This window comes from Mauremys mutica, chromosome 6, assembly GCF_020497125.1.
Source record: "Mauremys mutica isolate MM-2020 ecotype Southern chromosome 6, ASM2049712v1, whole genome shotgun sequence".
Classification (NCBI taxonomy): Eukaryota; Metazoa; Chordata; order Testudines; family Geoemydidae; genus Mauremys; species Mauremys mutica.
In genome coordinates this window covers 5,128,039-5,154,208 of record NC_059077.1, presented here as the reverse complement: position 1 = coordinate 5,154,208, position 26,170 = coordinate 5,128,039, and the positions used below count along the sequence as shown (strand labels likewise).

The window sequence follows — 26,170 nt, the reverse complement described above, 5'->3', positions numbered from 1 at the left end:
GAGGGGTTAAAGCAGCAACAGGAACATGGTGAGCCCGGGGCAGCAGTGAGAGACAGGTCACAATGCAGAGGGCTGGGCTGCTTAGTGGCTAGAGCAAGGCACTGGGAAAGCCAGGACTCCTGGGTTTGGTTCCCAGCTCCAGCACAAATGCAGGACTTCACATGTAACCTTGGGCAAGTTATACCCCCCAAACCCCCCATGCCTCAGTTTCCCCTCCGTGCTACCCTACCTTTCATTGGGGCTATATACGCCGGGCAGGGCTTCTCAGCCAACGGAAGCAGCAACTGCTTATCCTTGATCCTCACATGGTGCAAATAATCCGGTTTCATGGGGGTTGGAGGGAAGACCTAGGACACAGCCAGACTGGAGTTTGATGGGGTGATATTGGAGAACCAGGAGGAGACAATTCCCTGTCACGGTACAGTCAGGGCACCATTCCCATAGCTCCCAAGGTGCTGGATCGCCCACCCCTGCGGTGCCACCATCCAAACTCCAGCTACCCAGGGCTGGCTTGGGGCCTAGTGCTCCCTATGGCCACAGGCAAGACCCAGGTTGGCCTCCTGAACCGGCTCTTCCGCTCCCCAGCAGGGACTGGGAGTGCTGTGAAGGCCGGGGGCTCATCCCCGGGAGGGGAGGAGGGGACCAAGCGCTGCTCCCTAGCAAGGCTGGCTCCTCCACCCAGGCTGGGTCTGAAGCAACAGCCGCAGCCTCCAGCCCTTCCAGTACCTCACAGCAGCCATTCCCTGTCCCCAGCCTTCCACTCCCAGCTCCTGTCTCCAACCCACGTGGCTCCTCACCATGGGTAGGATGTTACCCAGCCCCCCACCCCATGCTGAGCCTGCTGGGGGGTGAAGGGGGCACAGTCATTCCCATCGCTCATGCTCCCCCCCCCCCCCACACACACACACGACTCACGTCCGTGTATCTGAGGGCCGGGTGGGTCCCCTGCACGGCCGTCACCGTCAGCGGCAGCCCCTCCAGATTCCAGAGCTTGCGGCTCAAGTCGTCACAGGAGCGGACGATGCTGACCATGGCCTCCTCCCCAGTCCCTGCAGGCTGAGAACGCCCCCCCCGATGGTCAGATGGTGGTGCTCAGCCCTCCCCCCACCCCTTTGTAAGTGCAGGTGCAACGGAACCAACCAGGGACCCCTGCCCTCCACCAGGCTGGCATCCTCAACCACGGCAGCAGGGAGCTGCAACCCTCCTGCTGCTTCTCCCACTGCACAGCTCTGCCAACTGACCAGTTCCCCCACCAACTTCTCTGCATCCTGCCAAGCGCAATCACCAGGCCAACACCACCAGGGACACGGAGCAGTCTGCATACCGGCAGCTGCTCTCTGCCACCACAGGGAGGGAAAGGAGTACAAGGAGCCAAGCACAGCGCTGCTGTGGGCTGTTCTACAGTTGCCATGTCCCACCCCAGAAGTGGCTGCTTTTCAGTGGCAGGGGAAGAGATCCCTATAAAAGGGACTAAAGGAAGCACAAAGAATTATACTGTACATGCTAAGGGAGAAGCTGAGGAAGTAGCAAGGCTGAAACACACACACACACACACACACAAAATGTCCAGGGCAATGCAACATGGGTGCAAATAAGAGAAAAGCTGCCAAGGGGAGGCACTGTATCATGGAGAAGGGAGGCACCAGTCCCTCCCGCTGCACAGCTCGGCTGTTACATTCCATACCACACCACACCACTACCGGGACAGGCATCTGCAGAGTATACCACCGAGGAGGGAGAGGAAATGTCGAGGGTGCCTAGCTAGCCCAGTGATGGGCACATAGGCAGCAAAGAGGAGAGAGGCATTTCCATCCATCACCCTCAGGAGAGGGCCTGGACCAAACAAAAGAACAGGAACAGAGACAGATTTCAAAGACGCAGCTCAGAGGGGCCGTGCTAAGGCAGATGGATCGACAGCTGTAGGATGCCTGATTTTATGGGACAGCAGCAGTGCCCTCTGCAGGACCAGTTAGTAATTGCAGATTGAGGTTTTTAAAAGGCTGCCCCAACAAAGGGTAGGGAGGTTTGTTCACCCTTTCTCCGCTGTCTCCCTCTCACCGCCCCATGTTCCCTGGCCTGGCTAGCAGGGGACATGCACACAGGAAATACAGAATCTGTGACCTCCATGACACAATCTTAGCCTTAATGATAAAACAAACAGCTCTGTGCAAATCTGCTTTGGCTTATGGAAGTCAGAGATGGGTCCCATCAAATCCATCCCCCAGAGTCATGGCAGGACCGCTTCCGAAGGTGCTTTTATAGCTTTTAAGGCAAGCAGCAGGGCTGGGTGAAAGTTTTCCATCTAAACTGTTTTTCAACAGAAAATCTGATTTTTGATTAAAACATGTTTTTTTTCACAAAAAGCATCTGCTTTCTGTGGAAAATTTCAAATTCTGATAACAAAAATCAAACACCCCAAAATCAAGTTATTCTGTCTAAAACCTGAAATATTTCTATTTAGATATCCTGCATCAAGAGAGTTTGGTGCCTCATGGGAGTTGTAGTTTGGTTTCCTCGCCTCGTGTGCCCATTCTCCTCTAGGGGCTGGGCTCCATCTCCCAAGGACTCCCATGATGAGAGATGCACAAGGAGCAAAAAGGAGTAGGGACATAGGCAGAGTGAGATTACATAGCTCCTGAAACGGTGACGATGAGGCACTTGGCTTGGATGGGGGCACAGACAGGGAGCCAGCAGGAGGTTGGAGGATGGGAGAGAGGGGACTGAACAGCTGGAGAGGACGTTAGCAGCAGAATCCTGGAGAGAGTGGAGGGGAAGGAAAGGAGGTTACAGGAACCAGAGCAAGGCAAGCTAATGGCAGACCTGGAGAGAACAGAGGAAAGGGGAAGAGGTGATTGTGAGCCCCACGGCTGGAAAAGCAGGAAGGTTCTGGGTCAGGATCGAGGGCGTCAGGAGGCGGTGTTTGTGCGGGGAGCCTCAGGGCTGGAATAGCAGAGGAACTGCCGGAAAGGATTATGAAACAGCCACAGAGCCAGTGAATTTGCTGCACCGGCTCAGGGCCTCACTGAGCGTTCAGACAGGTACATTTCCTGTCCTTTTGTTAACCTCAGCATCTCACAAGTAGCAAGCCAAGAGTCACTAGGCCCCAGAGCTACACCCCTCACACCCTGGCTCCTTCCACAAACCCCCGAGAGAAACCTCCTGCGCCAACCCTGGGATTTTAGACAAGGCCTCACCTCTCGCCCAGCTCTGATCACAGACTCCAGCATGGCTCCTGAGTAGCCGATGGAGGATTCAGGAATATCTACATGGCTACAAAGACAAACCAAAGCAAGAGGAGCTGTGAGATGTGTGAGGCTCCACCTTTGGAGGTCCAACCTCCTGCAGAAATACCCCCCATCACTGGCAAGCGCCTGCTGGAGCCCTGGGAATTCATCCCCCACGGAAGGTCAGGGTTATGAGATGAAAGAGATCTAACAGGTCACCTCGTTCCGCCCTCGCCCAAGCCAAGAAGTTATCAGGAACACCCCCGAAGGAGCCTGGGTTCAGAACTGCTGGAAGAGCTCAGAGAATTACAGGCTTGCTGGGTTCACAGCCAAACCTCCCAACCTGTCGGGGGCGCTGCAGCTGCTGTTCTCGGATCTCTGCGGGGCAGGGCTGGAAGGGATCAGTAGAGCCAAGGGAAGCTTTTAGTTCAGGGTGAGGGTCTCGTTTTCGGACACTAAGCCTAAACTGCCAATTGCAGATGTGCAGAGCACTGGGTGGATGAACACCCTGCATGGATGCAGCACCTGCCATCTTAAGGTCTCAGAGAACTTTACAAGGGGGTAAAATCCCCCTTTTAGAAATAAGGAAACTGAGGCACAGAAGGATGAGGCCACTTGCCCCATCCCCCACCCCCAAGGTCCCACAGAGCCAGTGGCAGAGCTAGGAATAGCATCCAGGCGTCCCCACTCCCAACAGCCTTGGTTGTATCGACAGGGTAATGGCAGCTAATTGCCGGCATCCTCCTCGAGCCTCAAACCTCACCCAGTTACCCCTGTCCTGAGCCCAGCAACTTGTGTCTGAGAACAGCACAAGTCCTGATGTGACATGGGGTGACCCCCATCCACACCAGAGCTGGTACAGCCACGCAGAGCGAACCCGGTTCCAGCCAGCGGCTAACCCACCAGCTGATCCCCCTGCCCGCTCCACAGCGCCCCTGACCAGGCAGCACAGCGGTAGACCAGCCGCCATTCCCTACTCACAGCCACAGCAGGTGCTTGACAATCTGCTCAGGGATGAGGCGCTTCTGGCACATGGTTTCTGCGCCCCACACCACGGCCTCGCAGATAGCACCGTCCTGGAACCGCCTCAGCTCGGACTTCTCCCCCCAGAACTTCCGGAACTCGGCCGCCTGCGGAGAGAGCGGTCAGAGCACAGCTCAGGGGAGCAGGCCGCGGGTTCGAATGCCGCCCATAGCGATTGCAACCACCAGCTGTTACCACCCCATGTCTGGTGGGGTGTGTGGGGCGGTGGGGCATGTGGGTGTGTGTCAGGCCAGTTCCCACTAGACAGGCGTCCAAAAGCCACCCCTCTAACTGGCTGCAAACCTTGTTAGCAAGGCCCTGGAGATGGAACTCCCCCCATGCATGGAGGTGGGGCCCGTCCAGGTCAGGGAGAGACACGCTGGCAGGGGGGGACGTGGATGCTCAGACTGTGCCCTGGAGCACAGCAGCCACTAAAACGGACTGAGCAGAGTCAGACTCACGGGGTGCTTGGTAGGCGGAAAGAGCCTGCCAGGGAGCGACCACAGCCCCCAGCTCTATTCCAGTGATGCTCCAGGCCCCCGTATGCCCAGGATCTGGCTAAAGCGGATGCAGCAGAGACCCCCCAGCCCGTGGAACTGCTCCAAGGCCTAAGGATTTTTCCTGTTATTATGTCAGAGTTGGATCCACTCCTGATCCGCCAGGGGGTGGAGGAAGAGATCAGGTGCAGGGTCTCGGTTCAGCTCCATCGCTCCTCTTCCGGACTCATCCCTTTGAGCGCATTGCCCCCTCCCCTGGCGTCCCCTCCTCCAGCACAAACACACATTGCGTATTGCTCCCCGCGCCTTAGGCCTGCCTGGCCTATCACCACCCACAAACCGATAGCGAGGGCTCGGCTCCCCTCTCTGCCAGGCATGGTGTCCGATTTCCCTTCCGGCACCGTGGTGCTTCCTCCCAGCCTGCCCGTAGGCCGGGACGGCGCTCCCTGTAAACACCCTCAGAGCCGCCACACCGTCCTCCTTCCGGCCCGTCTTTAACCTGCCCCTGCTGCAACGCCGACAGAACGCTCAGCAGCCCGTGTGCTGGGGCCGCTGCTTAGCGCGAGGATCGCCTGCCATCACCTGCCCCTGCACCCGCGTCGCCCTGCTGTCTCTGGGACTTGCCTCATAAGCTGCTTGTGCCAGGGGACCGGCTTTGTTAGCCCTTTGTACAGAACTTAGCATGAGAGGACCTTGAGCGAGGCTTCCAGGGGCTACTGCAACGTGAGCACCACCCCACCCCGACCCCGGGTAGCAGCAGCCTCGTCCTCACCTCTGGCCGATCTGCCTCTGGTCCCTTCTCCAAAATGCTAGCGGCAAACTCAGGGGCGAGTAAGAGCCCGAACGACAGGTGTCCGGCGTCCTTGTGCTTCGGGGGCTCTGCGCTGAGAGGCCACTGGGGAGAAACGGGGAACACCGTATGAACGGAGCCACCTTTGCTACAGCAGCGCCTGCCCGGGCACCACCGCCCCTCTGCTGGGTACATCCACCTTCCCCGACCTGCTCCCCGGTATCCCTGCCCTCTGGGGAGCTGAACTCTGGAGCCAGGCAGACAGGGTGGCGACGTACTCAAGAGCCCTACCCCGGCCCCCACCAGCCTCTGCTGTAGCGCTGCCGGGCCGGGGCCTGGTTATCCAGAGCAGCTACAGCCCAGCAATGCAAGTTCTCTCACTACCCCCATCACCAATGGGTCGCGATCCCTGTCTGCGAGGGACCCCACCGAGAGAGGGGAAGTGGGGGGAGGGGTGCAATCCCCAGGCCCTCTCTGCTGAGACCACCAAGCCAGGACAGCAGGGAACTGGACGGAGCGCCGCCCATCTCAGTCAGCAAACAGCTACAGCTTTTTACAAGTCTGGTTCAGTCTGGACGATAGAGAAGCAGCTGCTGCGTTACACAGGAGGCTCTGTGAAGGGGGCGGGGGGGCTTACCTGCGGTGCCTGGGGCAGGGAGTGCGTCAGCAGCAGCACCCTCTCAGACAGCCCTCGCGCCAGCAGGGAGGTAACGAAGGGCAGGGCCGCAGCTACGTAGTTCCCGCCTCGATCCATCAGCTCATTCAGCAGCTGCATCTTCTTGCAGGCTCCCTGCAGCTTGGAGACGTGCTTCAGGCTGCGGCAAGGGAGGAGAGAGCCTCAGTCCCCTTGGGAAATGCCCCTGGGCTTCCCCCCGCCAAGCCACTTCAAGGCAGCGGCACCTGCAGGATGCTCCCAAGGTCGGAGGGATGCTGGGAGGGGGGCACGGGCCAGGAACTGGGCTACACTCACAGGATCGAGTGCACACAGCATCATCCAGCTGGCAGGGTAAAGCCTGATACAGCGTGGACCAGCTAAGCTGGGATTCCCAGCTCTCCCCCTGCGTGTCCTAGGAGTTCCCAGCCCTCGTGGCTCAGGGGAGATCAGACCTCGAAATGGCCACCGAGGCCAGCCAACCCCAACAGCTGGGATGTGTGCACAGCACGCCCTGTCTGAGGCAGGGGAGCAGGGGGCTGCCACCCTGACCTGCAGGGGGACGAGGAGGCAGCTGGGAGGGCAGATGATGACCACAGAGTTACCCAGGCTGCATCTGCGCTGTTGCCAGGATCCCGCGCTGAGCCTGGGACAGCCAGCTGCTCTCTGACCCACCCCCAAGCCACGGTGAACACACTCACTGGAAGACATGGTCGAAGGTTCTGATCAGGGGCTTGGGGGTCATGAGCAGCAGCTGGAATCCATCCACTGTTCTGTCGTCCAGAACTTCCATCGAGCGCTTGGCTTCGAACTGGACCTGAGGGAGGGGCAGTCGTGAACTGAGGGTAGGGGAGAGTTCATGCCACTGGCGGGCTGAGCATAGGTCCTTCAGTGCCTGAGAGCACCCTGGCTCCCCGGTCATCTGCAGCCCAGCTGCAACCCACACCCCATTCCGAGCTGGGGGGAGTCCAGACTCTGAGCCCAGCCAACCCTTGGCCCCAGATCTCACTGCTGGGCAAGAGGCACCCTAAATAAAAGGACTCCAGGTTGGAGCCAATTCAGCTTAGTAAGGAGACGGCACAAGGCTCCAGTGCTGAGCTCGCAGATCCACCCCTAAAGCATCAGACTCAGTTCCGGGGCTAGAGCCAGGAACAGCCGTGCCTGGGGAGCGGGACCCGGATCCCTCATCACCTCCAACGGTGTCTCTGCGTGGCCAGCTCAAAGCAGCAGTGCCCCCTCCCGTGGCTGGTCATTTTGGGCCCCCGACATTAACCTCTCATTGCCCTGGAGGGTGGCAGTATGTTCTGTGCCTCGAGGAGTTCAGGGCTGTTAATCTAAAGACGTTCAGCAGCCCTATATACACTTTAAAAACCTACAGAGAGAATTTTAAATAACGCCCCTTTGCCCTGGCGGCCCAAAGCAGCTTACACAAAACACTAGTAACAGACAGGGATCAATTCACCCACCCCACTGAAATGCAGCCACCTCTGAGGTGGAGCAAAGCAGCTGTTTAACTGGACTACAGCAACGCAATATACCTGGGCACAAAACCTTCAGCACTTTGGTAATTCCAACTAGGATAAAATGCTACCAGATGTCACCTCAGCAACACAGGCGAGGGTGAGCACATCACCCCCATCCTCTGCTCTCTACGCCGGCTTCCCCTAGAATTGCTAATCAAGTTTAAGGTCTCAGTCCTTGCCACACAGTGCTCCATGGCCTGGACCCAGAGTACCTAAAAGAACATTTACAGCTCCAGGACGAAGACCGTGGCTGACAACTTCGCTCCTCCCGCACAATGGAACTCTCACCAGTAAGGGTAAAGCTCGTCTGTGCGGGAGACAGAACCGTCTCTCGGGATGATCGGAGACAGCCGAATGAACTGCCCCAGGAGCTAAGGACTATCACAAACCTCACCACTTTCCACTCCAAGTACAAGGAGCAAGTCTTTGATCTGCCTTCTCCAACATGAACACAAGAACGGCCATAGTGGGTCAGACCAATGGTTCATCTAGCCCAGGATCCTGTCTTCCGACAGTGGCCAATGCCAGATGCAATGAACAGTGATCCATCCCCTGTCATCCAGTCCCAGCTTCTGGCAGTTGGAGGTTTAGGGACACGCGGGGCATTGGGTTGCATCCCTGACCATCTTGACTAAAGGCCACGGATGGGCCTATCCTCCCTGAACTTGTATAGCTTTTTTTTTTAAATCTAGTTATGCTTTTGGCCTTTACAACATCCCCTGGCAACGAGTTCCACAGGTTGACGGTGTTGGGGGAAGAAATATTTTCTTGTGTTGGTTTTAAACCTGCTGCCTGTTAATTTCATTGGGTGACCCCTGGTCTTGTATTAACACGAAGTGGTAAGTAACACTGCCCTATTCATTATCTCCACGCCATTTATGATTTTTCACCTCCGCGCCTCTCTGTCTCCCGTAGCCTCTCCAGTTCAGCCAGCCTGGCCTCAGGCACAGGTGCTGGAACTAGTGGGGCTGCCGCACCTCCTGGCTTGAAGTGGTTTCCATTACGCACAGGCTTTACAGTTTGATTCAATGACTCTCAGCACTCCCACTATGCAAATTGTTCCAGCGCCCCGGACTCAAGAGACAGTCCTGTGTCTCTGGGGCCCATGAGCTGCTTGCCGCGTATGCACACGCAAGCAGGTAACTGTACTTGCCGCATTCGGCGCAACAGACTGGATCACATCCACTCTACAGCTCGACTTCTGCCTACATTATTGTGACAGGCCGCTAGGCTCAGCGTACAGCCCACGCTATCATTGTTAATCAAGCACACACGCACGCACGCACACACACCAAACTACCAGACAAACTCACCCCAAGGGTCACAAAGTCACTCCTCTTTCACCTGGAGAACTCCCTCACAAAACCCCTGCCCGCTAGCTCCTCCGGTCGCTTTGGAGCCAGCTTCTGAACCCCCTGTTCTCCCTGAGTTAGCCCCACTCCTTCATCAAGGGGTTAAGGATCAAAGGACAGCAGACTAGAGCCCCGTAAGCGAGCGCGCAGCTGCCTGGCTCGGCACACACAGCAAAAAGGTGCATTTAGCGGCAGCAACAATCAAAACAAGACACTCGAACACACACATTCCTCCCTCTTGGAAGAGGGAGACCAGAAAACACATAACGTGCTAAGTATCAGAGGGGTAGCCGTGTTAGTCTGGATCTGTAAAAGCAACAAAGAATCCTGTGGCACCTTATAGACTAACAGACGTTTTGCAGCATGAGCTTTCGTGGGTGAATACCCACTTCTTCAGATGCTAGTCGCATTGCTTAGTGCGCTACTGGAAGGCTCTCAGTTGCTACGGTGAAGAATGTGATATGAAAACCGATGTGGAATAGGAGCAAACACAGTGGTTTAGGAGGAAGAATCCTGCAATCCTGGAGGGATAAGAAGGTAGATGTTCATACTCGGATCCCAGCTCCTGTGAAAAGTACCCAGAGACTCCAATGACCACAAGCAGGCAGAGAGCCTGGTTCCACACGGTCTCTGAAGACAGCACTTTAAGCTGCATAGCTAACACTAGAGCATGCTGGGACATGAGCTCAGCTCTCCCTTGATAGGAAGAGCCCCACCTCCAGAATCCTGTTCTTCTGAGGTCTCCCATCCCAGCACACACAGGGCCTTACCCTGCTTAGCTTTCTGGGCAGGACACAGCACAAGCTGCAAATGCACAAGCTGCATCCTTCCTACACTTGCTTGTCTGTAATACACTATGGCTGGGATAGAAAAGCCTCCGACTATGAAAGGGGAAGGGGCGTCCCAGGCAAGGGGACATTGGCTCCTGGTACCAGACAACAGGCCCGTGCCAGGACAAAGCCACTTGGCAAGACCACCCTGGAAACAGCAGGCAGCGGGCGCCTTGGGGAGAAGAGAAAGAGAGGCGGGACTCTGTGTGGATGCCCATCAGTAACACTGCCGGTACCTGCTTGTACTTGCTAGCAGTCATGTCGGCGCAGAGATTCACCAACCCCGAGGGGTCCACAAAGACCACGTCGAATGCCTGGTGGAAGTCGGCCAGGGTGGGCTGGAAGAGAGAGCATGCGGCTTAGCACCCACCGAGATAGGTGCAGCAACAGACTCTGCGCTGTCCCGCCCCTTAGAGTACATAAGAACATAAGAACGGCCGTACCGGGTCAGACCAAAGGTCCATCTAGCCCAGTATCTGTCTACCGACAGTGGCCAATGCCAGGTGCCCCAGAGGGAGTGAACCCAACAGGCAATGATCAAGTGATCTCTCTCCTGCCATCCATCTCCATCCTCTGACGAACAGAGGCTAGGGACACCATTCTTACCCATTCTGGCTAATAGCCATTTATGGACTTAGCCACCATGAATTTATCCAGTCCCCTTTTAAACATTGTTATAGTCCTAGCATTCACAACCTCCTCAGGTAAGGAGTTCCACAAGTTGACTGTGCGCTGCGTGAAGAAGAACTTCCTTTTATTTGTTTTAAACCTGCTGCCTATTAATTTCATTTGGTGACCCCTAGTTCTTGTATTATGGGAATAAGTAAATAACTTTTCCTTATCCACTTTCTCAACATCACTCATGATTTTATAGACCTCTATCATGTCCCCCCTTAGTCTTCTCTTTTCCAAACTGAAGAGTCCTAGCCTCTTTAATCTTTCCTCGTATGGGACCCTCTCTAAACCCCTAATCATTTTAGTTGCTCTTTTCTGAACCTTTTCTAGTGCTAGAATATCTTTTTTGAGGTGAGGAGACCACATCTGTACACAGTATTCGAGATGTGGGCGTACCATGGATTTATATAAGGGCAATAATATATTCTCAGTCTTATTCTCTATCCCCTTTTTAATGATTCCTAACATCCTGTTTGCTTTTTTGACCGCCTCTGCACACTGCGTGGACATCTTCAGAGAACTATCCACGATAACTCCAAGATCTTTTTCCTGACTCGTTGTAGCTAAATTAGCCCCCATCATGTTGTATGTATAGTTGGGGTTATTTTTTCCAATGTGCATTACTTTACATTTATCCACATTAAATTTCATTTGCCATTTTGTTGCCCAATCACTTAGTTTTGTGAGATCTTTTTGAAGTTCTTCACAATCTGCTTTGGTCTTAACTATCTTGAGTAGTTTAGTATCATCTGCAAACTTTGCCACCTCACTGTTTACCCCTTTCTCCAGATCATTTATGAATAAATTGAATAGGACTGGTCCTAGGACTGACCCTTGGGGAACACCACTAGTTATCCCTCTCCATTCTGAGAATTTACCATTAATTCCTACCCTTTGTTCCCTGTCCTTTAACCAGTTCTCAATCCATGAAAGGACCTTTCCTTTTATCCCATGACAGCTTAATTTACGTAAGAGCCTTTGGTGAGGGACCTTGTCAAAGGCTTTCTGGAAATCTAAGTACACTATGTCCACCGGATCCCCCTTGTCCACATGTTTGTTGACCCCTTCAAAGAACTCTAATAGATTAGTAAGACACGATTTCCCTTTACAGAAACCATGTTGACTATTGCTCAAGAGTTTATGTTTTTCTATGTGTCTGACAATTTTATTCTTTACTATTGTTTCAACTAATTTGCCCGGTACCGACGTTAGACTTACCGGTCTGTAATTGCCGGGATCACCCCTAGAGCCCTTTTAAAATATTGGCATTACATTAGCTAACTTCCAGTCATTGGGTACCGAAGCCGATTTAAAGGACAGGTTACAAACCTTAGTTAATAGTTCTGCAACTTCACATTTGAATTCTTTCAGAACTCTTGGGTGAATGCCATCTGGTCCCGGTGACTTGTTAATGTTGAGTTTATCAATTAATTCCAAAACCTCCTCTAGTGATACTTCAATCTGTGACAGTTCCTCAGATTTGTCACCTACAAAAGCCAGCTCAGGTCTGGGAATCTCCCTAACATCCTCAGCCGTGAAGACTGAAGCAAAGAATCCATTTAGATGACTTTATCATCTTTAAGCGCTCCTTTTGTATTTTCATCATCAAGGGGCCCCACTGGGTTGTTTAGCAGGCTTCCTGCTTCTGATGCTTAAAAAAGATTTTGTTATTACCTTTGGAGTTTTTGGCTAGCCGTTCTTCAAACTCCTCTTTGGCTTTTCTTATTACACTCTTGCACTTAAGTTGGCAGTGTTTGTGCTCCTTTCTATTTGCCTCACTAGGATTTGACTTCCACTTTTTAAAGGAAGTCTTTTTATCTCTCACTGCTTCTTTTACATGGTTGTTAAGCCACGGTGGCTCTTTTTTAGTTCTTTTACTGTGTTTCTTAATTTGGGGTATACATTGAAGTTGGGCCTCTATTATGGTGTCTTTAAAAAGGGCCCACGCAACTTGCAGGGATTTCACTTTAGTCACTGTACCTTTTAACTTTTGTCTAACTAACCCCCTCCTTTTTGTATAGTTCCCCCTTTTGAAATTAAAGGCCACAGTGTTGGGCAGTTGAGATGTTCTTCCCACCACAGGGATGTTGAATGCTATTGTATTATGGTCACTATTTCCAAGCGGTCCTGCTATAGTTACCTCTTGGACCAGCTCCTGCGCTCCACTCAGGATTAAATCTAGAGTCGCCTCTCCCCTTGTGGGTTCCCGTACCAGCTGCTCCATGAAGCAGTCATTTAAAGTATCGAGAAATTTTATCTCTGCATTTCGTCCTGAAGTGAAATGTTCCCAGTCAATATGGGGATAATTGAAATCCCCCACTATTATTGGGTTCTTAATTCTGATAGCCTCTCTAATTTCCCTTAGCATTTCATCATCACTATTACTGTCCTGGTCAGGTGGTCGATAATAGATCCCTACTGTTATATTTTTACTAGAGCATGAAATTTCTATCCATAGAGACTCTATGGAACCTGTGGATTCGCTTAAGATTTTTACTTCATTTGAATCTACACTTTCTTTAACATATAGTGCCACTCCTCCCCCTGCACAGCCTGTTCTGTCCTTCCGATATATTTTGTACCCCGGAATGATTGTGTCCCATTGATTGCTCTCAGTCCACCAGGTTTCTGTGATGCCTATTATATCTATATCCTCCTTTATCACAAGGCACTCTAGTTCACCCATCTTATTATTTAGACTTCTGGCATTTGTGTATAAGCACTTTAAAAACTTGTTCCTGTTTATTAGCCTGCCTTTTTCTGATGTGCCAGATTCTTTTTTATGTGACTGTTTATCATCTGATCCGGCCCTTACATTATACGTCTCATTCCTCTGCTCCTGGCTATAACCTGGAGATTCTCTATCATCAGACTCTCCCCTAAGAGAAGTCTGTGTCCGATCCACATGCTCCTCTGCAGCAGTCGGCTTTCCCCCATCTCCTAGTTTAAAAACTGCTCTACAACCTTTTTAATGTTTAGTGCCAGCAGTCTGGTTCCACTTTGGTTTAGGTGGAGCCCATCTCTCCTGTATAGGCTCCTCCCATCCCAGAAGTTTCCCCAGTTCCTAATGAACGTGAACCCCTCCTCTCTACACCATCGTCTCATCCACGCATTGAGACTCTGAAGCGACTCGCAAACGCGGAGCACAGCCCGTGTGCCGTGCAGGCCATCCACCCGCGCAGCACAGTGGGCAGGGGGTATTTGCATCACTGGACAGAGAAGACGAAGGGGTGGCAGTTAAGTGGCTGAGTCAACAGCGGAGCCAACAACAAAACCCAGGAGTCCCTACCCCGCCCCAGCCACCAGACCATGCTGCCAGGGGCCACACTTGCTCCTTACCAGCGAGCTATCTGTGTCCTTCGACAGGCTGATCCCAGCTGCACTCAGGTCTGTGGTAGCTGCGAACAAAGAAAGGGTCAGTGCTCTGTGCTGGGGGAGTCTATCCTACCGCACCCCGGGACTGGGCTGTAAAATACTCTCCCTGCACAGCCATTTAACTCTGAGGGTGAGGCTGCATGTTTCTGCAAGTTTCCACACCATCAAAATCAACAGGACTGTTGTGGTTTCTCACTCTCTCTCTAGAGATCAAATCACAGGGCATCATCCTGCGTTCACCCCAGGGTGGGGGCTACAGGGGATCTGGCTTGTCTTGCTCAGGATTTACCTGTCTGCCATAGAACATTTAACTGGGGATCCTACAGGGACAGAGTCATGTCTGTCCTCCGGGCCCCTCCAGCCCAGCCAGGGCTGCATGGTGCACAGAGGTTTATGCACCAGCCTTACACCGTTGAGTTCTAGGCTCAGTTGCGATCCAGGCCAAAGGTGCTGCCAACGCCACCTTCCCTGCCCCAAGAGCCACCGGGGAGCTCACCCAGGAACTGCAGAACGCTCCTCAGCACCTGGTAGCCGCTCATCCCCTGGCTGATCTTGTGCTTGGCCAGCAGGTAGGCAACCAGCATGGAGGCCATGAAGCCGTTGAGACACCCCAAGCCCTGTTGGGAGACAAGACACAGAGCTAGGGCAAGCTCCAGGCCTGCCCTGGAGTCACAGGCAACTCCCCAGAGCCCGAGAGCACGCAGCCTGGTTCCCTGCAGTGCCAGGCTCAGCTGAGTCACGACGCCAGCTTCTGCTGCCCTTCATCCAGCAGTGCCGGCCCGGGTGCCCTTGTCTCTTGGACCGCTCCGGTCATCTCCCGGGGCTCCAAAACCCCTTCCCCAGGGAGCCAGCAGGGGAACGTGGCAGGGCCGGGCGCTGACGCCAGAGACTGCCACTGGAGCCTGACTGCAGACAGAGGGCGGGCTGAGGCCCGGCCTGCCCCAGGGCAACACCCTGCGGTTCACACTTCCCCAGCCAGGGGAGCAAACCAATCACTTGGACTAGTCTGAATCGAGCATCGTGGGGATCTTGAAGGACCAGGGACCAGACAGCTCAACCTCAATGGAGCAGTGACCCTGCCCACCCTCCATTCCTAGCTACAGAGCAAGGACCCGGGGGCAGGAGGGAGATCAGCAGGGAGCATACCAGGCTGGTGCGCCTCACACACAATGCGTCCCCGTACCTTCCCCACGCCTCATGCGGGAACAGAAGAGGCCAGGCCCCACACACGCCCTGGGGTCGAAGGGGTGGGCCGGCCCACCCCCAATGAGGCTACCTTGTCGAGCTCCCGCTGGTGCAGCCAGACTTTGAGGAGGGCGACTCCATCCCTCATGCCGGGGAAGTCAGCGGCAGCGCCGGCAAGGAAGTGCAGGTTGGACTCCAGCCCCGTGTCGCAGAGGATGGAGTTGTTGTAGTGAGGAGTGGGGGGCTCGGCGGCTCCTGGGGAGGGAACAAGGCAGCCCGACCCAATCAGACGAGTTACCGGCACTTTTAACCCAATCCAACCCTCCGCATCCTTCTCAGTTAGAGGCTCCCAGCGCCACGAGGGGCTGGCTGCAAGCTCCAGCTGGTGCTGCCTTGTACCCTCCCCTACCTGCCTTCCCAGCTTTGTGGGGTGGGAGCAGCAAATTGCTATTTCCCCATCGGGGTGGGGAAGGTCTTAACCAGACTGCAGCAAGCAGGGAAAGGGAACGGTGCAATGCAAGGGCAGACCCTCCGGTGACTTGATGCCGCTATCTGGGGCATACCGAGCAGGATCCAGACAGGATCCAGCAGGGAATGCTGATGGGTGCAGAGACTCTGCAGGGAGCGAGAAACCCACATACAGACTCCCTCTCTCTGCTGCAGGCTCCACCAACCCCACCCTGCAGGAAATTCTGCTCCCTTCCCCCGACGGCCTCTATCCCAGGATCAGCCACGCACCCACCTCCCGCTGAGCTGTCTGGGCGTCCCAGCAGACCCCAAGCCACAACGCAGCTCCGCATGTCCCAGCCCTACCTTCTCCGGGGGAGCCCTGCTCCAGGAACCAGGCCGTCCGGATGTTGTTCTTGCTGGGGTGCAAGCGACTGGGCTTAAAGAAGCCGGGGGCAGGACAGGCGTAGAGCCGGACCGTCACCAGCTTCTCGTCTTTACCTGCAAGCACCATGGGGAAGTGAGGTCGGAGAGAGTGACGCGGGGGGGGCGAGGGATCAACCCAGGAAGGGGCCACCACCCCCTTCTCCTTGGAGGGACGAGGGCACTGGCCTTTCCCTTTCACTCCATAGAGCTCCCAGCAGGAGAAGGAGACATTATCGGTAACGGGGACGATGAATCAACAGAGCTGATAACCCCACCTAGTCGCCCCTGCCCATGTCTCCAGCCACCCCGAACTCTCAGCCCCGGGAGGAGTCGAGGGAAGCCGCAGAACAACGCGTCTCATTCCCCTTTCCTAGCACCCTCTCCCCCCAACCCCCAATGCTCCGTCCATCGCCCCGGCTCTCCCTTTGCCTGACTCTTGCGACCCACGGTCGACGCGAGGCCGGACAGCGAGCGCCACATCCAGCAACGACGGCCCACCCCTAGGATTAACCTGGGCCTTTTCCAGCTGGCCTGGAAAGCCCTCTGGGCACAGAGGGTGCTGCACAAACACTGAGATATGGAGGACCAGACGGGGTGCACCAGTGCTGCATGCAGTGGCATTTCACTGGGGTCCCTACTGTTCTCCAGCCCTTTGTTAATGCAGCCAACCAGACTCCTATCTCCGAGAGGACCCAGGATGACGCTGGAAGGCCCACTCCCCACCCCCAAGTGCTTTGCCCAGGTGCCTGGGTTACTGCCAAAGCCTTTAGCCCCCAGAGCAATCTGCACCCGATAGCGTCTCTGCACTGCCAGTTCCTGTTGATTGCCCTAGTCTGCGAGGCCAGGAGTCCAAGTCCACCTCCCAGAGTGATGGGAGGCCAGTTTTCTCCCCAGCCCTGTGTCCTGTGCACACAGGTACCAGTGTCAGACCCTTGGGCACAGCCCTGCCAGTGATGGGGGGCGGGGGTTTGCAGCATGCACACAGACCTGGTCTTGCTTGATGTGATGGCGCCACCCGCTGGTCAAGCTATGCAACTTCACTGACAAGGTGAGAAGAGCCCCAAGGGATCAGGAGACCCTATGGGAGTGAGGGAGGGGTGGGGAGTTCACAGACATGGTACCTTGAGGCTGCAGGAGCAGGATCGGCTTGAGATGGTTGCCGTTCATGTACGTGAATCTCACGCTGCCAAAGAGCTTTTCCTTGGAGAGGTGCTGAGCAATGTGGGCCAGGTACAGAGCTCTCTTCCGGTGGTATCTCTGGTTCAGGTTGTCTTTGTCCTGGAGGATTGCCTGAGCAAGAAGGCGACAGAGGAATCATCTCTGATGCTTCCAGAGCCCAGTTCAGCCCAACACACATGACCCTCCCTCCACTGCAGACATGCAGCCACCTCTGGGGTAAGGAGGTGACAGCCAGAGAAACAGCACTGCAGAACGCAGAGCCACTCGCTCCAGCTCTAACAGTGCCAGCAAACTGCAACCAGCCTGCCAAGCATTAGCAGACCGCATGCCTCCTGCAGGGAAGTGCAGAGCTATTCTGCTGACTCACCCTGACAGCCAGCCCAGGTGGGTCACTTTAGCTGAAAGCCAGGAACATAAAAGGCAGAGTAGTTCTGAGGAGTGAGTTGAAAAGAGGGACAAGAAGTCCTGACACGGAAAGCGCTCTTATGCGAGTTCTTGGCATATAACCTACTACAAGTGCAGGTGAATGGTGCAAAGGCTTCACCCGCTCTTCGACACAGGCTCAGGAGCAGGCCAAGGGCAGGCCGCATGCTGGCTAAGGAAGCCAGACTGCATCTAAACTCATTGACATTAAAGAAAAGGCCCAGTCCCTACCCAGGCAGAGGGAGCAGACAGGAGAAGGGGACACGTTGTTTCTTCAGTTGTGCTGGAAATCAAGCAGCAGGAAGCTTTGATCTGGTTAGATTGAGAGAAGTGGGGACAGTGGAGTCCCCATGGCACGAGGTCCAACTCCCTTAACAACTTCTGGCACCAAGCAAGGCCTGAGACGATACATCACCTGATCTAAGCCCTGAACGGTAAGCCTGGCACATTAGAGAATCCGGGGGCTGCATGCACTGGGCATCCGTACCCTGTGATAACACTCAGCGTTAAGCTTCTACAGGAGAAGACACAGGCCATGGAGCACGGGAGGTTGCAGGCTCAGCCGTGGCACCACACCAACCCCACGCCTGCCAGGCACTCTTGGACTCACCCGGGGCATCGTCACTGCCATGTCCACGTTGATCTCCGGCTTGATGCACGTGCCCAGCAGGTAGCTCCCCACCACCGTCACCGCGGCTGGTGGCAGGAAGCGGAATTTCCCCTTCACGCTGAAAGGCACCTGGAGGAACGGAACCTTCACGTCCTTTGGGAGCCAGGACTGGTCGGCGAGCTGTGAAAGGCACGGAAGGGTGACGGACAGCCCATGCTCCAGTTGCCAGCAGCTGCCGAGCTCACCCAGGTACTGGCAGGGCTCTGCCACGTGAACTGGGGCTCTGCCACCCACCAAAATACTGCTCAGAGCATCAAAGGGGGAGCGTAGGACCCTGAACCAAAGGCTGGAAACTCAGTGGCTGGCAACGGGTCCTGCAGGGTCCACAGTCCTCTCTCCTGTATTCTCTGTCTACACATCCCAGCCACGATATCCATGTACCTTACTAGCTACAAGGTGGGCATGGCAGGATCTGTGCACCCCAGAACCATGCTCCGGAGGGGGACCGGCAATACATCCAGCAGGGGTTGGGACGGCTGCACCACTCGGCTGAGTCGTAAACATGAGGCGTGAAACGCAAAGGGCAAAGCCGGCTGGAAGTGGTTCGTTGCCGGGGCTGTCTGCTTACAAACGAGCTGTGCTATCACCTCCCCCCGGCCGCCCCAGGACATACATCGGTTTCCGGGGTCTCCGGGACAGCACTCAACAGGGTGTTGATTTCATGGAGGAAGGCATCGATCTTCTGCTTCTTCTTCTCCTTTAGCTTCACCTCCTTCAGCAGCTCCTCGATCTGCAGAGAGAAGGGGAGACCATGAAGGGCAGCCTCAGCAACGGAAATCACTGCAGACTTTTATCCTGCCCCGATGGGGATTCCCAGCCTGGGCCAGAGGGCAATGCTCTCCGTAGGGCGAGACAGGGGAACCCCCAGTCCCTCTCAATGACTCCTCTATGCCAGGGAGGTTTCTCCAGCACCTGGACATACGGGGAATATGGTAGCATGATACCAAATACCAAGTGTTACTCTCCAAGCGGGATCCTCCACTGGCCAGTGGTGGTTCACGTCGGTCCCTCTGCTGCTGCTAATTCCTCAGCAGCACTGAAACTTCGACGTGTCAGTCCCGTTCGTGTCTGATGCCTAGCCAGAACAAACGGGTGCAGCTGACATCGGTTTCACTGTGGCTGGGAAGGGAAAGAATCCCTGCTACAGCAAAAGACACTGCAGCATCCAGGAGCTAGGGGTAGGTGTGGGCTTGCCCCCACCAGCCATCAAGCCGGGGCAGAACGTGGCTCAGAACTGCTCCTCTTCGACAGAGCGTTTGAGGTCAGAAGAGATGCTCAGATCATCCATCCTGACCTCCAGTCTATCGCAGACCATTACATTTCACTCACTCACTCCTATCCTGAGCCCAATAACTTGCGTGTATACGTTTCAGTTTTCCAGCCACGGTTCATGTGGGGTTTGAACCCCAGGCCTCCAAGACGGTAAACACAAGGCAAACCGCTGGGCCGTTTTATCTGGCTCTGTGACCCCCTACAATTCTACAGCAAACGCACATTCCCACACTTCCAAATAAAACGTCCAATGCCTCCCCACCCCCAACAGGCAAACGTGACCCACCCACACCCGAGGCATCCCAGGGCGCTATCCACAGTTCCAGGCACACGCACAGCACTCACTCATAAAGTCAAGCCAACGTCCAAACAGCAGCCAAAATCAAGGGCCTCCCCAACCACCTTCTTCCCCCAAATGGAGGCCCAGATCCTGCAATTAGATCCCCTAGCACTGACCCATGTGACACTGCAGAACCCCAAAAGGAGAAGCAAAATCCAAAGTTCGGGACCTTGCACTTGACTCGATGCTAGAAACAGGCAGATAGAGAGAGTTCAGCAGCAGTGCTTCTAGCAGGAACAGTCTTGTGATATCACCGTGAAAACTACCATCTCAGGCACAAAATCTATTTCAAAAATTCTCATCCCCCCCTCTCCCCAAATTAAGGCTTTTTGGGCCAAAATTTTCACACATTTTTCAGCCAGTGCCACTGTCCACCCATCACGCTGTGGGTGAAGAATCAGAGAATCATTGGTTCACCCGCTGAAAATGAAATCGCCCCAGATGAACAAACCCATCATATTTCCTCCCAGTGCCCCTGCCAGGGGCTCAATGTGATCATCCCCATTATACAAACTGGAGAGAGGTCAAGGGACTCGCTCAAGGTCACAGAACGAGTCGAGGCCGAACTGGGACTGGAGCTTGGCAGTTCCCAGTGCCGTAATCCATCTGCTGCTTCCCAAGCCGTCCCAGTCCCCAACACACACTCCCGACTGGAAAGAATCAGGCTACCAGGTTGAATGCAGCATAAAGTGGGTCCTATTTGACCCCCTGGCTTCTTCTGACCTGCAGACGGAGAAGGCTGGAATGGAAGAGGTTCTCGGTCTCCTTCAGTTGGTTCAGCTCCTCATTGGTGGGCGGCTTGTACAGATCAGCCCGGCTGAGTTTCACCGGTTTCACAACGCCATCCGGGACTGAAGCCCTTTTCCTTCCCTGGGGTTTGCCTTTCTTGGGGAGATCCTGATTCTCCTCCTCTGCCTCCATGTCTCCCTCCGCACTGACAAATGCCTGCGATAATATAAACAAGCTGATTAGAAGCCATGCAGATCTGATCACAAACGCCACTGGGAGAAAGCCTGAGTCACCAAAGCAGAGCCAGTAAGAAACCTCAAGGTTGGGTGCGTCTCGGCCCCGTTCCTAATGGGTAAGTGACCTTAATACCCAAGCCACCTCCAGGACTGCCACAAACAGACCCCCTATATAGTAGTCTCAACAGAAAAGACGGGGACTAAATGGGCCATGGAGACTGAATGAAATTCTCTGCCTTACACAAGAGCTAGCATGAGATGGGGAAGCTGGCACTGCCCCGGGAAGGTAAGTTACATACCCAATCAGACTATCAAATGTCTTTTACTTCTTACCCACACCCTTGCCATTTGAAAAGTGCCTTACAAACAAAAACACCCTTGAAAGGTCAATAAAGGCCATCCCCATTTAAAGAGGGGGAAACTGAGGCACTGAATTTAAAAGAACAGTCGCTTCAGACAATCTTCCCTATTACTGCTACAATAGAACCTCAGAGTTACGAACACCCTGGGAATGGAGGCTGTTTGGAACTCCGAACTGTTTGTAACTCTGAACAAAATGTTATGGTGGTTCTTTCAAGTTTACAACTGAACACTGACTTAACACGGCTTTGAAACTTTGCTACACAGAAGAAAAATGCTGCTTTAAACCATCTTAATTTAAATGAAACACGTACAGAAACAGTTGCTTTACCTTGTCAAATCATTTTTTTTATTTAAACTTTCCTTTTATATTTTTAATAGTTTACGTTTAACACTGTACTGTATTTTCTCTCTTTCTTTTTTGGTCTCTGCTGCTGCCTGACTGTGCACTTCCAGTTCCAAATCAGGTGTATGGTTGACCGGTCAGTTCATAACTCTGGTGTTTGAAATGCTGAGGCGCTATTGTACATGTAGCAACTATGATCACTGTTACTCGCATTAGAGAAAAACAGCAAGGAGAGATTTTAGCTGGTTTTCTTTCTGCACTGGCCAGCTGTGCATGTTGTGTGTCTGTGTTTGGATACCACAGTGCTTGAGCACCTCACACATTTTTAGTGTCTTTATCCACACAACCCCTGATGAGGTAGAACAGAGTTGTCATCCCCACAGTACAGATGGGGAACTCCGGCACAGAGAGACTAAGTCACTCACCCAAAGGTCACACAGGAAGCCTGGGGCAGAGCAGGGAATTGATTCCTGGTCTGGGGCTAGCACCCTAATGGTTGTCTCATCCTTCTTCTGTAAAGTACTTTGGGATCTTTCAGAATGAGAGGTAATTTCGCATGGACTAGATGACCTCCCAAGATCCCTTCCAGCCCCAACTCTTTGTAATATGCGGGCCCACATCTAGAGAGGCAACGTGAGTTACTACCAATTGCACTCACTTACCAGGATGTTTAACACAGAGCAGAAATGGAGAGTCAAGAAATCCAGTGCTGGGAAGAATTTTGCCTGCCAGGCCAATGAGTCACTAGCTTCCTTTGTCTAACAACTAATATACACACAGTATCAATTCATACCAAGGAGGCACTGCAGCCTCCCCACACAGCTTGATGTGGGGCTTTTCACGGCAAGCTCCTCTGGGCAAGGATTCGCTTCCTTTGCCCTGGCACAGCTACCGTGACAGCTGCATGTGCTGGGAGTGCTAAGTAAACTCCCTGCGTTGTATTTAAACACACTGACCCCACCTGAGCTCCAACCCCAGGATCCCAGAGTGTCCCGCAGAACAACTCGCAACTTCCTTAAGGGTTACTAAGCACAGCAGTCCAATAGCGGGGTGCGGGGAGAGAGGGGGTTACTCTGTTCAGGGGCTGGGGGATTGCTCTGTCCCGTGCCAGGACTCATTCACTCCCAGTTACCTCTAACCCACACCTGGCCGAGGCCTCTCGCACCCATTCGCGCGGCTGAAGAATGAACATTTCTCGTTTAAGGTCCAGGCTGCAAGAAGTGGCAGCCGATCCTCCTCGAGGCCCAGTGACGGGGGCTCCGAACCCCCCCCCGGCCCGGGCCCAGTGACGGGGGCTCCGAACCCCCCCCCGGCCCGGGCCCAGTGACGGGGGCTCCGAACCACCGCCCCCCCAGACCCAGGGGCTCCGAACCACCGCCCCCCCCGGCCCAGGCACGGGGGCTCCGAACCACCGCCCCCCCCGGCCCAGGGACGGGGGCTCCGAACCACCGCCCCCCCCGGCCCAGGGGCTCCGAACCACCGCCCCCCCAGACCCAGGGGCTCCGAACCACCGCCCCCCCCGGCCCAGGCACGGGGGCTCCGAACCACCGCCCCCCCCGGCCCAGGGACGGGGGCTCCGAACCACCGCCCCCCCCGGCCCAGGCCCAGTGACGGGAGCTCCGAACCACCCCCCCCCCGGCCCAGGCCCAGTGGCGGGGGCTCCGAACCGCCCCCCCGGCCCAGGCCCAGGCCCAGTGACGGGGGCTCCGAACCACCCACCCCCCCACGGCCCAGGCCCAGTGACGGGGGCTCCGAACCACCCACCCCCCCCCGGCCCAGGCACAGTGACGGGGGCTCCGAACCACCCACCCCCCCCCCGGCCCAGGCACAGTGACGGGGGCTCCGAACCACCCACCCACCCCCGGCCCAGGCACAGTGACGGGGGCTCCGAACCACCCCCCCCCCCCCCGGCCCAGGCCCAGTGACGGGGGCTCCGAACCACCCCCGCCCCCGGGCCCAGGCCCAGTGACGGGGGCTCCGAACCACCCACCCCCCCGGGCCCAGGCCCAGTGACGGGGGCTCCGAACCACCCCCCCCCGGCCCAGGCCCAGGCCCAGTGACGGGGGCTCCGAACCACCTCCCCTCCCGGCCCAGGCCCAGTGACGGGGGCTCCGAACCACCCACCCCCCCCCGGCCCAGGCCCAGTGACGGGGGCTCCGAACCACCCACCCCCCCCCGGCCCAGGCCCAGTGACGGGGGCTCCGAACCACCCACCCCCCCCCGGCCCAGGCCCAGTGACGGGGGCTCCGAACCACCCACCCCTCCCGGCCCAGGCCCAGTGACGGGGGCTCCGAACCACCCCCCGCCCGGCCCAGGCCCAGGCCCAGGCCCAGTGACGGGGGCTCCGAACCACCCCCTCCTCCCGGCCAGGCGGGGACGTTAATCTGCCGCCCCACGGGCCGTGTCTCGCCCGGGTTGGGACGAGACCCCGCTCTACCGAGCCCCAGCCGGAAACGTCTCCCCACGGTGGGGGCTGTGTGAGGCCCGGGGGGGGGCGGGGGGAACGGGCCCCAAGGCGGGCTGGGAAGATGGGGGGGCGGATCCCCGGCCGGAGGGGGGCTGGACCCTTCCTCCCCGGGCAGGGTAGAACGTGGAACCCCGGTCCCCTCCCGCCTTACCCGGTCACCGCCGCCCGCGGCCGCGCTCGGCTTCACCTTCATCCCCGGCGCCCGCCCTCACGTGGACAGCCCGTCTAGCACCACGTGGAACTCAACCACTCCTGCTGCCGCCGACTCCCGCCCCCTTAGCCGCTCCCGATTGGCTCACGGGCTGACTCATCTCCTCTGATTGGCTAATTTGGCTACCCGGGCTTTGTTTTCCTCTTAGCCCCGCCCACGGGTGCCAGCAGTCATCAGCACGTTTGCCTGAGAGAAGACAGACCCCTCCCCCCGGTTTACGGCAATTTTGCGACTTTGGGGAAAGTTTTTCAGCAGCGTTGGCCTTCGTGGCGCTTTACGGCAGTAGGGTGGCCTGGCTGGGGCCATGCTCGTGGGCTGCTCTGGGTCCCCTCCAAGGGCTCACCCCAGATCCCTGTAGCCCCTTCTGCCCCCCAGCCAGGCCCCTGGCCCATCTGTGGGCCGGGCCTCCCTGACACAAAACAGGGCCTGGGGTAGGGTGGGGGAGCCCTAGTGAAGAGCACCTGGCCCCCGTTGGCATGACCAGGCCAGGTTACACCAAGAGGGTGGGGGCAGGGTGGTCTGCTCTTCAAAATGGTGCCCCCCCCCCATGCGCCATGACCTGGCGTGTGCCCAGGGAGCGAGGTCTCGCCGTTCCCGGAAGTGCCAGAGTGTCAGTGTTCTGGGAATGCCTATACCTCTGCCTCACCTCTTGCAAGTGCCCACCCTGGCGTTGTAGGGCCAGAGAGTCGCCGCCCATCCCACTGGGCTGGAAGCTGCCCAGCTGGAAATGCCAGCGGCTCTGCTAGAATCCTTTATCTGATCCCTCACCTCCTGCTAGAAGAACTATAGTCCTGGGCACCACTGGCAGTGTTGCCAACTCTCATGATGAATGATTTTATCATTCACCTCACCATATCTGCAGTTTTTCTGGAAGCCCTTGTTCCTGGAGGCAAGTGATTACATGGGACTCTCAGCTTTCCTTTAAGAAAAGCAAGCAAGCAGGTTCCTAGCCTTCACAGTTGCACAAAAAAAGCCTGAAAATGTGAACCAAGTCACCCTAATAAAGGTTCAAAAGGCAAAGAAAAAGAACCTCATGATTTTTAAATCAATCTGTTAATGCTTGGAGTTGGCGATCCTGCATATAGCCCCACCTGTTTGCTTCATGCTAAAATTTAGTTGTTATTTGGGACCAGAAAGAGTATGTCTATACTGCAAAAGAACACTCGTGGCAGCAAGTGTCAGAGCCCTGGTCAACTGAGTTGGGCTCATGGGTCTCACACTACAGGGCTGAAAATAGCAATGTAGATGTTCCGCTTGGGTTCTGAGACCCACCTGCCTCGCCAAGTTTAACATCTACACTGCTACTTTTAGCCCCATAACATGAGCCAAAGTAAGTTGACCTGGGCTCTGAGAATTGCTGCTGTGGGTTTTTTTTTTTTGTTTGTTTTGTTTTTTGCTGTGTAGACATCCAGAGAGACACCTGGAATTTCCCACAGGGTCCCCTAATTTAATGCACATGAGATCCTGCAAACCAGATTTATGACACATACTAGGCCTCAATCATTTTCATCAGATTTTCAAGAGAAAAGAATGTTTACTACATGGGCTAACAAATGTATTGGACTCAGATTTTCAATTCAATATTATCTGTTATGTGATATGGGAGGCATTTGTATCCAGAGGTTAGGTAAGGTTCAGGTTTGGTGCTAAAAAAAGGCATCAGGTTGGGTTCATAGTGGATGGTGCCAAATTCTCACCAGAAAGTCTTATGAGATCTTGGCCATATACTGTATAGGAATCTTGCAAGATCAGCTGCAATTTGCAAGATTTTCACCATTCTGGGCAATATCCAAACTGGATCCAGGAAACAGGACTTTTCTGGTTTTGCATCTAAACTGGACTAGAAGCTATATGTGACCCCATAGCAGTGGGTTTGATTTTGGCATCTCAGATCCAAAATGCCTCCCAGAATTCCAAGCACAGAGAGGAAGGATGGCT

The 26,170-nt window shown here is 55.2% G+C and overlaps 1 protein-coding gene across 3 annotated transcripts in view; it reads right to left on the bottom strand.

The window, feature by feature from the left end:
- The window catches only part of NOL6 (nucleolar protein 6), a 72,873-nt gene extending 48,543 nt beyond the window's left edge, over positions 1-24,330 (bottom strand). Inside the window, exons 1-17 of one of the 3 annotated variants that reach the window (XM_045021984.1) lie at positions 24,209-24,330; positions 20,607-20,828; positions 18,885-19,001; positions 18,212-18,391; positions 17,121-17,289; positions 15,940-16,074; positions 15,218-15,381; positions 14,438-14,558; positions 13,906-13,964; positions 10,128-10,229; positions 6,888-7,003; positions 6,172-6,349; positions 5,517-5,639; positions 4,206-4,354; positions 3,195-3,270; positions 916-1,056; positions 230-347 (exon numbers count right to left, since the gene is read on the bottom strand). In XM_045021984.1, coding sequence (XP_044877919.1) covers positions 230-347; positions 916-1,056; positions 3,195-3,270; positions 4,206-4,354; positions 5,517-5,639; positions 6,172-6,349; positions 6,888-7,003; positions 10,128-10,229; positions 13,906-13,964; positions 14,438-14,558; positions 15,218-15,381; positions 15,940-16,074; positions 17,121-17,289; positions 18,212-18,391; positions 18,885-19,001; positions 20,607-20,828; positions 24,209-24,214 — 2,176 coding nt within the window. In that variant the 5' untranslated portion in view covers positions 24,215-24,330. Of the gene's footprint in view, positions 1-229; positions 348-915; positions 1,057-3,194; positions 3,271-4,205; positions 4,355-5,516; positions 5,640-6,171; positions 6,350-6,887; positions 7,004-10,127; positions 10,230-13,905; positions 13,965-14,437; positions 14,559-15,217; positions 15,382-15,939; positions 16,075-17,120; positions 17,290-18,211; positions 18,392-18,884; positions 19,002-20,606; positions 20,829-22,686; positions 22,769-24,172 lie in introns of those variants that run through there. The other 2 variants (XM_045021983.1, XM_045021982.1) reach the window with 2 other exon arrangements.
- Positions 24,331-26,170: the final 1,840 nt, after the last annotated feature.